Source organism: Cheilinus undulatus, linkage group 23 (genome assembly GCF_018320785.1).
Source record: "Cheilinus undulatus linkage group 23, ASM1832078v1, whole genome shotgun sequence".
Classification (NCBI taxonomy): domain Eukaryota; kingdom Metazoa; phylum Chordata; class Actinopteri; order Labriformes; family Labridae; genus Cheilinus; species Cheilinus undulatus.
This window is the reverse complement of record NC_054887.1, coordinates 19,970,333-19,985,695: the sequence shown is the minus strand read 5'-3', so window position 1 is coordinate 19,985,695 and position 15,363 is coordinate 19,970,333. Positions and strand designations below refer to the sequence as shown.

The 15,363-nt window shown below is 40.0% G+C and overlaps 1 protein-coding gene across 1 annotated transcript in view; it reads left to right on the top strand.

Moving 5' to 3' along the window:
• The window catches only part of gpr37b (G protein-coupled receptor 37b), a 29,197-nt gene extending 14,478 nt beyond the window's left edge, over positions 1-14,719 (top strand). Inside the window, exon 2 of the mRNA XM_041781138.1 lies at positions 13,654-14,719. Coding sequence (XP_041637072.1) covers positions 13,654-14,472 — 819 coding nt within the window. The 3' untranslated portion in view covers positions 14,473-14,719. The remainder of the gene's footprint in view (positions 1-13,653) is intronic.
• The last annotated feature ends 644 nt before the right edge of the window (positions 14,720-15,363 follow it).

Below are 15,363 nucleotides of genomic sequence, written 5' to 3'. Positions count from 1 at the left end.
CAAACGAAGAACTGGATGTCCTATAAGTTGAACTAAGTTCAACAGAGAGGGCTGTGAGTGAAGGAACAAACAAAAAAAGCTGATGTCCTTTAGATGGTGAGGGCTGAAGACACTGGACTCAATCAGTTTCAGACTGAAAATGAGCACTGCCAGCTATGTGGATGCAGAGCTTAAATTAACCTGACATTATATTTCTTAAGGTGTGAAAATAGATGGTTCACCAACACATACTCTGCAAACTAGTTTTTTTTTTTTTGGGGGGGGGGGGGATTTTGTGCCTTTATTAGATAGAGGAGGACAGTGGATAGAGTTGGAAACAGGGTCAAGAGTTGGGGAGAGACATGCGGTAAAGAGCCTCAGGCCGGATTCGAACCCAGGCCGCCCGCGTACATGGGGAGCACCTTTAACCAGTAGGCCACCTGCTCCCTTGCAAACTAGTTTTTGCTTAGAATTTAAACATTGAACAGCCTCGACTGAGTAAGCTAATTGTTGTTATGGTAGTTTAGCTTTCAGTTTGTCTCTATTGGAGCTTGTCAACCCTTTGTTAAACCCCTGTTATACCCAGGACTTTGCACCAATGTAACAAATATAAAGCTTAAATTAAGGAGATTTAGAGGTGCAGGGCTTTTTGTTCTGTTCTGCGCTGAGCAAGCTTTTTTCCTTTGTTTTCTGTCCTTTTGCCAAGCTAGGCTAAGCAAATCTAATCATATGGGTACAGTTAACAACATTTCCTCGTGTATTTATTACACACATGTTGTAATACAGTCACGCCCACATGAAATCAAATTTAGTTGCTCCGCATGAATGTGGATATGCACAGACACACATTCGGGCGCATACCCACCAGTTTCCTGTCCCTGCCCAGCTGTGAGACGGATGGCTGCTGTCAGGAGCTCTGTCTCTGGTCAGAGTTATGGTCTGCTGGAGCCTGCACTAGGTCACACACACCACCTAGAAACAGGTCTGCAGATGGAGTAACCCTTTGTCTCTGTTCCTCATTACGATCAGACTGTAGGCCTGTGCGTGTGCGTGTTGTTGTGTTTCCCCGCATTAGCCCATTCATCTCCTGATATCACCCATTATCCCTGACAGTGGCTGAAGTCACATTGCGGCCACACAAGCTCCACCAGCCCTTGTTAGACACAATTAATAACACAAGGCCTTTGTGCCACCAGCTTACAGGACCTTTAATCAGGGAGTTAATGGGCCGTTATTAAAAACAGCACTCAGGAAAATGTCTTTCTCACCTGCTGTGCAGCTTGACATCAGAACCTGGGAAATGTTTTGTGGATGAAAGACCTTTTTTGTTCTTTATTTTGAGCCCTTGAAGTCCAAGCCTGAAAGGAAATGGATTACAGGGAGTGAAATACTGTCTAGACGAACCCAATTTATGATAGACTTTTTTTAATTGAAGAGGTCAAAGAATATAGTTACAGTGATAACAGAACCAACTAAAAACACAAAATTGTATCTTGAAAAAAAATCTTCAATCAATTTGTTAAATATACCAGAGATGCGTGCAGTTAGCTGGCTATGAGTTGGTTAAATTTTCTATCATTTTTTTTAAAACACAGGCCTGAGGCCAAGGTCTAAGGCTGTTTTAAAGTTGCAATGAAGCCTCCTGCCACAAGTAGCCACCATAGCTTCAGTTAATAGCTTCTGCCTTCCTGCCAGAGCTTTCGCCTGGCTCTTCACCGAACATAAACATAAGAAGCTTAGCATTTAGCGTGTTTTAGATACTGCAGTATTTTGAACTAGGAAATGGATATAAAGTCGTATGAAGGCTGTTGAAGGTTATATTAACCAAAGTGACGAGTGACCACATTAAGCAAGATATTAATCTGCAAAGAGAAACGAAGGCTGGTGGAGTTAGCTAGCCAGTTAGCAAGATAGCCACTGATAAATTTAGCTAGCTGGTTCCTGTGATTTATTTGGTTTGCAGATACAAAAGAGGTATCAATCTTACTCTCTAACTTTGGGTTGCAAGCAAAAATTGTGTTTTTTGTTTGTTTGTTTGTTTGTTTTTTTTAGTTAAGAAAAAACAGCCTTGTGCCAAAGTAACAAAATAATGATACTAGTTAATGTGTTAACAAGGGGCTACATGACAGACTCCTCAACTGAACACATGATTTAGAAACACAGCAATAATAGGCTATAATGTATATTTGATGAAGCTTCTGCTAATGTAAGATAGCTAGAAAGTCAATGTGCTACTGGTAACCTATGCTAGGTGGCTAATTTGCTTTATTGCTTATAGACACAAACAGGAAGACTATCAATCATAGCTTCAGACAAGAATCTAACATGAAAAGTTAGCAAATCTTGTTTGCTCTTGAAAAATGCATTTACCCATAGTGACATAAGGACGAAAAAAACACAAGTATTCAAATTTTCAAGGGAATACACAGCAGACTGCTATTTTGCTTGATACAAAATGTAAAACCATAAGCTACTGCTAATTCAAGCTAACTAGTTAGTAGGTGTGCTACTGGTTAACCAAGCTAGGGGGATCATTAGCGTTATCACTTATGGACATAAGAAGGTAGCCTATCAATCAAACATCAGGCAGGAATCTAACAAGAAAAGTTAGACAAGCTTGCTAACTCAAGAAAAAAACAAAGTAGCATTTTTTTAATCTAGCATATATGTTCAAGGGAATATACAACAGACTGCTGCTTTGCTAGATACAAAATGAAAACTACTAACTAATTCCCAAAGCTAGCCTACCTAGCCTAGGAGGTTTTGATCAAAACATTGGGCAAGAATATAATTGATAATTAGCAATTCTGCTTCACCAAAGAAAAGATTGTTTAGCCAGAGTAACAAAATGAAAAAATACAGCTAGCATTCACAGTTTTCAGATAAAAATATAGCATACTGCTTCTTAGCTGGGTTCAAACCCATAACATGCACATCATATGACAGAGAATTAAATAAACTTTTGCTAATTTGAGCTAGTCAGCCAATAAGCAAGCTAATGGTATACAAGCTAAGTGGACCATGCGCTTTAGTATGCCCATTTCCGTGTTTCTCATGAATCCATCTTGCAAAAGTCCCCTCTGTACAGTTTGGGCCCGGTTAGAAAGTGACAGGACCAATCAGCGACGAGGGGCAGTACTTTCAGGCATGGCGGAGTCGTGACGTAAGCAAACAGCAACAAGAGACCTGTGCAATTATGGCGGAAAACATTAGCGTGGATGCTGCTAAAGTGCCAGTCTTATCAGAACTTGACAACATTTCTTCGTTAAAAGAAGAACAAAAAACAGCAGTGAGTTGGTTTTTTTTTCAAAAACAAAAGTTGTGTACTTACATGTCTATAGTCGCCATGGTTCGCGTTGTGTGTCTATATGGAGTTTACTCCTTCAGTAGGGGCTACGTCACGTGTTTTGTTGCTCTAATTGGCCCATAAAAGGTGTGACAGACAGAACGTTCATCCAGTCACACTCTGTTTTTTTTAAGCCTCTGCCCTTTCCCAAATGCTGTCTATGAGTGGTTTTCCAGATGGATTACTTTGTTAAGCCTTCAGACACAAATAAGAAATTTGTGTCAACTTAAGAAAAATGGGTTTTAACAAATTTGAAGCAGGCTACATTGTTTTAAAAGAAACAGACAGCTTACAACTTGTCAACTTGATACACATCATAAAACATAAAAAAATCAGGGAGTGGCATCAAATAAACTATAGTTATTGCTAATTTAGGCTAGCTATTAATTAAGTGGAGAGGCATCTGGCTGCAGCCCTCTGGCAAACCTCTACACTGGGGCGTTCGGCTTGAGACCTCTATGGTGGGGCGAAACCTCTCTGCTGGGGCGTGACGTATATTACCTGTGATGAAATTTCAGCTCTATCCGCTTGCCGACAGGCTGACCCTAAATCTAACCAGTCGGATTTAAATGCCTAAACCGAACCAGTCGGGTTTTAAAAGAAATGTTTGAATGTTAAAGGGGATACATTTATAACCCTTACTCATCAAGAAACACTACATTAAAATAAACCCCCTAAAAACAGGAGATGGCATGTAAATAAATAAGCTACTAATACTAATTTAAACCAGCTTAAATAGGGAGTGAGCTACTGATAAACTAATCGTGTAAGAAGCTGATAGCAATGCTTTAAAATGCTTTTAAATGAGCAGTAAGATTTGAGCAATAATATTTAAAAACATAACTGAGCCTAAGGTGACAAGGCCTGTCATCACTGCAGCAGGTTAAATGATCATGAACATGACAGGGTCAAGCCCCCATTGTGAAAAAATGTCACATTAACATTGTTAACCATTCTGAAGATTGCCTGTTGCTCTCTTCCTGTCACTTTAAACTGTCTCTAACTCACGTGACATGTCCCCTTGCTATTGTCTTTTATCCTTCTCTCTCCTTTTCTCCCACTCCTCTTCCTTTTTCCATTCTTCTGCCCTTTTTTTTCACTCTCTGATTTGCATAACCCCCTTCCACAAACACAGCTTCCATCACCCCACCAGGCCTGACTCTTGGACTCTCTATCTGTCATCTCTCTTCCAGCACAAAGCTTCACTTGTTCACCCCGGGCTCGCTCTCCACCCCAGACATGCTGATCAAAGCTGGCTCTCCTGGTTCTCCATGACAGCCTTTAAAGCCATTCCAGCCCTGTTGTTTAAACCATGAAATATTCAGCATGTGCAGGCACCTGTTCATGTGTGCTGGATGGGTATTTGTGTACCTTTGAGTGTTTGTTCACTTAAAGCCACCACATGGAGAGACGGCTGTGTTTGCCTGTTGTGCATGTGTATAAAGAAAGAAGGAGGTCTGAGATATAGATTTAAAGGATCTCTTCCTAACTTTTTGAACAACAAGAAGAAATCTTATTGGATGTTGGGCCAAGCTTCTGGCACAAGTGATTGAAAGCTAGTCCTCCAAACCACCAGGTCTCAGAAGTGTCCCTCGCAGGCAACATTGTAGTAGTGAGATGGTAGTCTAAATAACAGAGCAATTTCAGTGAATGGTATCAACATTTCTGGACTGTAGACAGAATCCAGTGAGCACAGGCGCTATGTATCTGTTTCAGCAACAGAATCGCTGGTGGGATATATTTTTATTATTGTTTTCTCAGAGAAGGGAGGAGAGAACATATGTCAAAATCCTTTTTCAATTTCAGGGGCCAAAACTGCTCCAGAGTGCCACTCATCTCTTCACTGATATTGCCTTGAGTACACAAGAGCACAACAATCTTTATCTCTTTATTACAGAGCGGATTTGATGTTGTTAATATTCCCCCAGAATAAAGTAACATCAATTTTAGGGGCAATTTAAAACTTTGTTTTTGTTCAACAATTCACCTCCATGCCAGATAGTGGTTTAACAAGCTTGTTTACTGTAATGAATTTATGCCCCAGTTTATGCTAATTCACAAGGATTTTTGCAGGGCTGTTCTAAAACATTTTAATTTTTCAGAGTGCAACTAACACCAGACAAAATGAAGCTCTAGATATGGGCAAATGTGCCAGCGGTGGACCAAGAGCACGACTTCATTACTTGAGATACAGTATAGATACTCCTGATCAAATACCACTCCAATATAAGTGAAAGTTGCTCAGTCAAATCATTACTTGAGGCAAAGTAGAGTACTTTCTTTCCTTTATCTTAAAACATACAGTCATGGGTGCAACCTTCAAGACAATCAGGTCTATTTTTGGCCCAACTTCCTCTTCAGAAAAGTCAGCAAAGGCCCAATTATGACAAGGTTGGTAAGATTATCTTACCATATTTTCCTGTGATGTTTTGGTGTTAAGAGGGAGTTTTACTCTCCCTGATCTGCTCAGAGAATGATTGGGCTCAATCCAAATTGAAATCATCAAATTATATGTATATGTATATATACGTAGAGGAAAAAGCTATGTAGATTACGTGTCTGCTTTGTGAGCTTAGATTTTGCTAAATTAGCTACGTAGCTACATCAAATTCATCACAGGGTCGTTGTACCAAGGTTGTAATAGTTTTCAGATTTTTCATTGTTTCTACTTGTATTTTGTTTTCACTTTCTGTGCTCGATTTTAGTTAAGTTTTAATTCATTTTTACTGATGGTTTTTCAGTTAAGTCCAGTTTTTATTTCGCAAAAATGCAAAATATTAATTTTAGTGTTAGTTTCAGTTTTTTCTGGATAGATGTCGGGGATAAATGAATTTCATACATTTTTAAAAACATATTCAAACAGGCTACTCTTCACTTTTCATTTTATTTACTTAAAGATGATGTTAGAATACAACTCCAGACATAAAACTACCACTGTGTCAAGTCTTAACCAATCAATTAGGGCACTTTAACACTCCCCATCTTTGGGTGTAGGTGCCAGTCGGTATTGACGTGTCAAAGACTAAAACTAAGGATATTTTGTCTCTTTTTTAATTTCATTTTAGTTAGTTTTGTAAGCGCACAATTCAGATTTAATTAGTTTTGGGGGGTTTTGTAAAGCTTAGTTTTATTTCAGTTTCAGTTAACTAAAATGATTTTAGATGAGTTTTAGTTATTTAGTTAGCTTTAGTTAACTATAATAACCTTGGTATGTAATGTGTGGCTAATAAGCTGAGTAGATTGAGGCTAAAGTTAGCAGTTAGCTTCGCCAGCTTCACTCCTATTTGCAGGTTATATTGTGCTTAAGTGATTGCTCTTCACTTCAGTTAAACCTTCAACACATACAATGTTATTTCTATTTTCAAGTTCAAAACACTGCCATGCTAATTCTGGTTCTGCAAGGTGCAAACCACTATATCTCATGTTAACATCCAGTTTGAAGCTGCAGCAGGAAGGCAGGATGCTACTTCAGCTGCTAGTGGTGGGAGGCGTCATTGCAGTTTTAAAAGAGTGTTTGCTAGGGATTATAGGATATTTTAAAAAGGATATGTAATTAGTTTATGCAACTTGTAAATCATACCCAGCTATGTTGATTTCCAAATTTTGCCATTTAGCAAGCTAACTGCACTCATCCCCAGTGTGGTGTGACTCGGAAGAACAAATGGTTGAATCTGTCAGTACTTGTTGTCAAGTGTAGGGTCTTACATTTTAAAAGATTTTGCATTTTTAAATCTTTTAATAAGTGCCAAGTTTAGACCAGTGGTTCCCATCTGTTTTCACCTTTTGCTGTCAAAACTTAGTATAACTAGAAAGCACTCGGAGAGCGCAGACCTCCACCATTAGCCCTATCTCACAATAGTAAAGAATCTTTTAAAAAATTCCTGGATCCAAATGGTGATCCAGATCACTTCAAAAATCTAATCAGTTCTTCCTTATGCCATTTCTGACATTTCCTGAAAATTTCATCAAAATCCGTCTATAACTTTTTGAGTTATGTTGCTAACAAACTAACAAACCCTGCCTCCTTGGCGGAGGTAAATATCACTGTGTTCTTGATAAAATCTCAACAGATTGGGACAGTACACAGTTGCTCTAGTGACTGTGTTGTTTGCAGTGACTTTGGTGTCCTTATTTTAGTACAGACCTCAGGCAGGGAACCAATACTTTCAACAAACCACACAAAGACCTCACAAGTACAGTTTGGATTTTAGAAAAGACATGATAATTCATAAGCTGACTTCAGAGCAAAAGCAGCAAATAATGAGAACATTAAAAGAAATGTGGTCGAATCAATAGCACAGTATTTGTTCTTGAAATGTTGACAAGTCAAAGAAATGTTTCCCTCCGATGTGATACTCAAGTAAAGTACAGATATTTAAAAATGTCAGTACAGTGAGGTACAGTACTGAAATAAATTTACTTTGTTACTGTCCGCTATTGTAGTCAACCAATCAGAGAAGTAAAGTTTGTCAGTAGAAAAATGGTTTCAGAAAGTTCAATTTTTGCTTCTGGTTCAGTTTAAAGATCCAAATCATACTTGCAGATTTACATCATTAATATTTCTGAGGTATTAATGCCTTACTCCTTCCCTTTTTTAAGGTTCTTACTTACCTGACATGAATGAAAATTAGCCTTCAACTCCAAACTGCTTCTCTGGCATTTCTCTGATTTTGGCTGTCTAGCCTCCTGAGCATGCATAACTTACTTTAACAGGATGACATCAGCCAATTTTACTTAAATCCTGACAGCTGCCCGAATTCTCATAAAAGATTAATCTTCCCAGAGTGTGAATAAACTACTCGGATAAACATGCTTGGCTTAAATCTACACCTAGTAGCTTTGGAGGAAAAGATACCTGAAGTTAATGCTCACTGAAAGATCATTGTTCTACTTTAGCTTAATGTCAGAACAATTTTTCTACCATAACGGTGACAAATATGCAGCTTTATACAGGTGATAAACTCCCAACACACCCATAGAGTTCTGTGTGATCTTACTGATTTTTTACATTTTTGCATTTTTGTCACTATAAATGATTCAGATCTTCATCAGTTTTTAAATAATGATTTCATTTATTAAGATAAAAAATCCATATGAACCTAAAACATATCACACCTTAAACCTAATAACTGGTTGAGCCAGTTGCAAGCAAGCGTTTGGGATATTTGGAAATGAGTCTCAAAATTGTTTTTGAGCCATTCAAAGGTAGAGTTGCTGGTGTGTTTTGTATCATTGTCCCCCTGAATTACCCAAGTGCACTTGAGCTTTATGCCACAAACTAATGGCCAGATATTCTCCTTCAGGATTTTCTGGTAGAGAGAAGAATTCATGGTTCCATCATTTACGGCAAGTCTTCCAGGTCTTGAAGCAGCAAAGCAGCCCCAGACCATCACACTACCATCGTCATGTTTGACTGTTGGAATGAGTTTCTTTTCATGAAATGCTGTGTAAGTTTTCACCAGATGTAATGACTTCCAGAAAGTTCTAATTTTATCTCATCAGAAGAATATTGTCCTAAAAGTCTTGGGGATCGTCAAGATGTTTTTGTAGAGTTGTTCCAATGCCAGAATCATTCTTGGAGTTTGTAGGTCAGCCATTCCTGGGAATGTTCACCATTGCTACAAGTTTTCTCCATTTGTGGATAATGGCTCTCACCATGGTTTTCTGGAGTCCAAAAGCCTTAGAAATGGCTTTATATCTTCCACAAAGTTCAACTTTTGTCTCATCAGTCCACAGAATATTTTTCCAAAAATCTTTGGGTTCATTAAGATGTTTTCTAGAGTTGTTCTGATTCTGGTACCAGTATCCAAAATGTATGTTCAGTTCTGATGAAAATACAGGTATTGATAACGGCAGGTACAGCTGTTAATGCAACGTTTTGATATTAATATCAATATTAATTCTTATTTTTATTCAGAGAAGCACCATTCTTATATGACTTTCGTATACCACAAAAAATGAAACGTTATCAAAAGTTCAATAAACTTTGAACCATAAATCACAGCTTTTTACTTTTTTTTCCTCTTGAAACTAGAAATTGCTGCCCCATTGATGCTATCCAAGCCTTCATAGTCCTCACAGAAGATTTTCTAGCGAGCCTGAAACTTGGATGACTTTTCAGGGATGTTAAAGATCAAATCCACACTGGTAGATCTGATGTTGAGTGACTTTTTATCCATTCTTACCTATTTGCTATCATTTATTGCTGCTAGCTTGAAAGCTAAAAGGCATATTGTTTACCTTTTTTTAGAGGGGCTGTCAACCAATTGCAGGCTGTTTCGGTTATCACATCATGCTTCATGAAACTGTGATGCTGAAACATGTAGGTTATGATGGAGGAGCAGAATCGGCCCACAAAGTTTACAGCGGTATTGGATCACTTCTACATATCAGACGATAACCAACGCGCTGGTATTGGGAAGGAAAAAAGAGGTATTGGAACATCTCCAGTTTTTGTCGAATGTGAGATTAGTCTTTAAGCTCCTTTTTGGTAAGCAGTGGTTTTTGCCTTGGAAATCTCCCGTGGCTGCCATTTTTGCCCAGTCTCTTTATTATTGTTGAATCATGACCACTGACCTTTACGGAGTCAAGTGTGGCCCGCAGGTATTTAGATGTTCCGAGTTCTTGTATGACCACCTTCCCCATTTGTGGATAACGGCTCTTATCATGATTTAATGGAGTCCAAAAGCCTTAGAAATGGCTTTGCAACCCTTTCCAAACTAATAGATGTTACTGACTTTATTTCTCACCTGTTCTTGAGTTTCTTGTTGCTTTTGAGATCTTTTTGAGAGCTTGGCAGTAATCAGGCCTGGGTTTGGCTGGATAATTGAGCTCAGCTTTCCAAAACATGTGGTTAATCACAGTTTATTCATGATTAAATTGGGGCGGCTTCTTCTTCTAATAGGGCCATGATTGTTAAATGATCTGACACATTTAAGTGTGACAGTTATGCAAAAAGTAAGACATCAGGATGGAGAAAAATGCTAATCCACAGCACTGTAGTTTGTAGTTATAGTGTGGGGTGCTGGAGCCTGTTGTTTCTTCGTCTTCCCTCTTTCCTCTCTCTGCCTTGCATGGTCGCTCTTCATTAGCCTGGTTAGGACATCCATGTATGTCAGGAGGTCAGTGTTTGTGAGTGTGTTTCCGGCCTAGATACACAGAACATCTTGCAGTTTGAGAACATCTATATCTGTCCAGGAAGAATGTGTTTGGAGCTCTAAAGCCGAGGCTCACTGAGGCCATCTGGGAAACTGGCTGTTGTAATTAAATCTGATATGAAGGGAGGAGAGAGGGAAGGAGGGAGAGATGTATAAAGGGAAACAAAGCATGAGGAGAGAAAGGAGACATAAGGGAGAAAAGGTAAGCGAAGGTAAGGCAGGACGGAGCGTCAATGCTGGAGGCGAAATCACAGAAGGAGCTGGTTCATGCAGGGACACACGCATGCACACGCTCCAGCTGCAGAGCAGTGCTTTGCAGGGTGCCCACTCTGCCAAAATGGCTGTTAATCCAACAGATGCTTTCCCATGCTGCGGAAATTTACGAGCTCTCTGACATTTTTTTGCAGAGTGAATTCGATAGCAATGCTGTCTAATTAGCTGTAGAAAAGGAAAATTTGAGCGTCACATTAACAGGAAAACAATGGACTGTTTGGGAAGTCCGCTAATTAGTATGTCTCCCATTGAAGAAGGGGTGTGAAAACACATCTGAATGAATGAATGCGGTGACGACAGCTCTTAATCCTCCATGTAACTCGCTGGCTGTGTCTCTATTTCTGTCTCCTTTCCTTTCTCTCTCTCTCACATTTAGCGATGCTCCACAGTGTTAATAGCAGCTTACAGCTTTCCATTGTCCTCCTGTTGCTCCACTGCTTGTAATTACACAAGTGTCAGGTGCACCTAAAGGCCAATACCATTACAGTGTGTCCAGTTGTTTATTATTTTTGCCGGCGGCCGGCTTGTCAGCTGGCAGAGGGGCCTTTATTTGTGTGTCAGGCAAGTGTATCTACTTGTTTACTTCACTGGCAGCTTTTCTTTAAGATTCTGCAAGATAACGTCAGACTCTTTCTATTCTGGAGCTACATCTGTCAGTTCCTTGTCATCCTTTTATTCATTAAAGACTGACGGCCTGACAAGTATGGCTTCAGTATTACACGCAGATCAGCCCATCTGTCAGTTGGAAAATAATAGCAGATTTTATGCTGTTAGAACAAACTCCGAGGTGTTTATTAAAATATTTCCCCTTCTGTCATTTGTGTTGAGTTTTAAGTTTTCAGCCTAGGGGTTAAAGACCCTGTAAAGTGAAAATACATCTGTATTTAAGTTTGTTGTATGACAGGTCACTGTGTTATGAACCCCAGGTCAAATTTCAGTCAAATAAAACATCTCCACATTTATAAAATTAAGCTTCAAAATCATGAAAATGAGGCAGTGAAATCTGCTCCAGGATGGTGTGTCACGCCACACCCACTCAGGAGAAATACAAGCCTCTCAAATTAAAAAAAGCTACAATCTGAATAGACGAAAAATAGACTGTAGAAAGAATTGGACAAAGCCTGTGTGACGTCAGCTGTCTGCTTACAATAGGCGGAATCGAACAGCTCTTGAAGCCAATCCGCGGAGGCTTCCACATTGAAATCGCATGGATTTTGGATCAACCTAACGGCCTGCCCACTAAGCACGACTTCCTGCCAGCTAGCTAGCTAGCATTCTGGTTGACAGAAACGTAGCCTCTGCCTGTCGAGCTATCTGTCAATCAAATGAGGCGTGCCAATCAGCATGAAATCACTCCCTATTCACTATATAGTGCACTATATAGTGAATACGCCATTTTGTCGTGGTGTCTGAATTCTGATTGAGCATTGTTATTCACTATATAGTACACTCATTCTATCCCACAATGTATTTTGAAAAGTAGTGAACAAGCAATGCTCACTAGCTCAGCAATATTTACCATCATGACGACAGGAGGAGCACAGGAACACATATAAAAACTTTTTTTAAATACTTTTTTGTTGGTTGGCTTTAACCAAATCTGTAAGAAAATGTTAAGGATTTCAAATGGAGTAAGTCCGAGGATTACAAGACATGAGACCGTCATCTTTATGCAAAAATAAGTTACATTATACACAAAAATGTAAACTATTTTGCCACTAAAGACACAAGATTTTTATTTATTAGTATTTTTATTTTTGGGGGCAAAGTACTTCACATTTAGCGTCAGTTTTCAGTAAAGTTCTACCGTTAATTTCGATCCTCAGCCGGTGTCATCACATTATACGAGCCGTTGTTGTTAATCGTTTTAAATGTGAGACGGCGATGATGTCATTAACCGCGGCCGGAGTAGTTTCCGAAATCGTTTTTTTTGTATTTTGCAGTTGAGTCCACTATATTGTCCATTTTATGCTGCTCACTATATAGTGGATAGGGAGTAGGGAATGAGTGTGTGGTTTCAGACACAGCCTCAGTCTGTTTTCTGGGTCAAATCTTTGTTATCATGCTTTTAATGGTCCGTAGACCACTGTGGCTGGTAGATTTGGCAAATTTACCTCATAGTGAAAAAAAAACCCAGCATTTTTCTGGCTTTTAATTTTCAAAAAAGGCAGTGACATCAGCTAACAGCAGACTGTACTGAGATTACTTCTATTGTAGTGTTAGAGGGGCGGGATCATTACCCGCCCATATTGGCCCCACCCAAATTAAACCCAGCCATGAAAGAGGTGAAAAACTTTCACGTGTTTACAGCAACCGTATTCCAACATATCTAGTGTGTTAAGACACAGCTCTTATATTCCACTTTACAGGCTCTTTAATGTACTGATTTATGTTTTGCATTGGCTTGTTCTTTAAGATCTAGCTTTGGGCAATTTTAGCTGTTATTAGATTGGATTGAATACAATATCAAGGAAACTGAGAGAGGAAAAAGTGAAAGAAAATACAAACACTAATACTTTAATACGTTCATACTATACAATCTGTTAAGACTAAATCTAGCCTTTGTACAAATGTAGATGAAGACCCCAGCCATCATAAATTGGGGATGACCTTACCACAAGGTCATCTAAGCAATAACAATTAAGTACTTAGTACTTAGTATTTAAGTACCTCCTCCTCTGCTGGTTTTCTGAATATATAGCAAGTTCTTGACCAATCTAAAATAGCCAGCATGTCTGTTTTTAGCCCTGTGTTTTTGGAAAGTACAAGTCCTTGAGCAGAGACCTATTATAGGAAAATGTTTGAGGAATTAACCTAGCTTATGCTGGAAACACAAAAAGTTATCTCTGTCGTTTTTAACTCTGATGACTGACATTTGATTTCTGTTTGTCTCCTCAGGTGGCCTCCCTCGGTGTCACCACCTTCACCCTCTGCGCTCTGTGCATCGACCGCTTCCGTGCGGCCACAAACGTCCAGATGTACTACGAGATGATCGAGAACTGTACCTCCACCACTGCTAAGCTAGCCGTCATCTGGATCGGCGCTCTCCTATTGGCCCTCCCAGAACTCCTCATCCGACAGCTGGTAACTGAAGACACTGGGATGCCGGACGAGCCTCCTGTTGAACGGTGCATCATCAGGATATCCACTTCCCTCCCGGACATGCTCTACGTGCTTGGGCTAACCTACGAGGGTGCTCGACTTTGGTGGTGCTTCGGCTGCTACTTTTGCCTCCCTACTCTTTTTACAATCGGGTGCTCGCTGGTGACCGCGCGCAAGATCCGACGTGCCGAGCAGGCGAGCGTGCGCAGCAACAAGAAGCAGATACGACTCGAGAGCCAGATGAACTGCACCGTCGTGGCGCTAGCGATCGTGTATGGTGCTTGTGTGGTGCCTGAGAACATCTGCAACATAGTTTCTGCGTACATGGCGGCAGGTGTGCCCGAGCACACCATGTCCGTGCTCCACCTTCTCTCCCAGCTGCTGCTCTTCTGTCGGGCTGCTGTTACCCCTGCACTGCTGCTACTCCTTTGTCGCCCACTCGGCAGGGCCTTCCTGGACTGCTGCTGTTGCTGCTGCTGCTGTAACCACGCCCCATCCTCGGCGACGGCCAGTGATGATAACGAACACGAGTGCACCACCGAGCTGGAGCTGTCACCGTTCAGCACCATCCGCAGGGAGCTCAGTAATTACACACCGGCGGGCTCCAACTGTTAAGCAGACTAATGAAGGATGGGTATTTCACCAGTGTGCTATTAGCATTTGGCTAGCATTTCTCAGACTTGGCTTGGAGAGATTTGCCTTACCTGGTTGGATTACACTTTAAAAAGGGAGCACGTCGGACACTGAATCATCATATTCAGCCAGTGTTTTACATCCTCAGTGTTTATTCCTCACACTAAGACTGTACATTTACAGTAACTGTATAACACTTATTTTACAGGAAAGCTAACAAAAGCAGAAGCCTCACTCTCACGCCCTGGGGTGCTCTCAAAACAGGGTCAGTACATATTTTTAGCAATTCTGCCAGAAACCTTTAAAACACAAACCTCCCTGCTGTAGACCATGTATGCCTAAATATTTTTGACAGATGGAGTGGCCTTTTAACCCGTCTGATGTTTGGATATTTTCAGGGGATTTCAACCAGGGGAGTTTATCTAGATTACCTTTCTCTAAAGCAGAAACTACATGCTATACAGAGCCTATAAAAAGTATTTACCTCCTTAGATGTTTTAGCCTTTTACTGATTTTATAAATCAGTCGTGATCAATATAATTTGTCTTTTTTGACCAAGAAAATTGTAAAAAAAAAAAAAAAAAAAAAAAACTCTCGAAGGTCAAACTGAAGACAGATTTCTACAAAGTAAAGTCAATTAAATAAATATATGCAAGTTAAAATAAGTGATTGCATACATTTTCTCCCCCTTTAAAGTGACTTACCTAATTCAAACAGAGGTCCAGCCAATTGGTGCTAGGAGCCTCACAATTAGTGAGATGAGGATCACCTGGGTGCAGTCAATGTGTCTCAAGTGTGGTATAAAGGGAGGTCCGGTTACTGGCCAATCAGTATCCCTGGCTACCATTACACCATGAAGACAAAAGAACACTC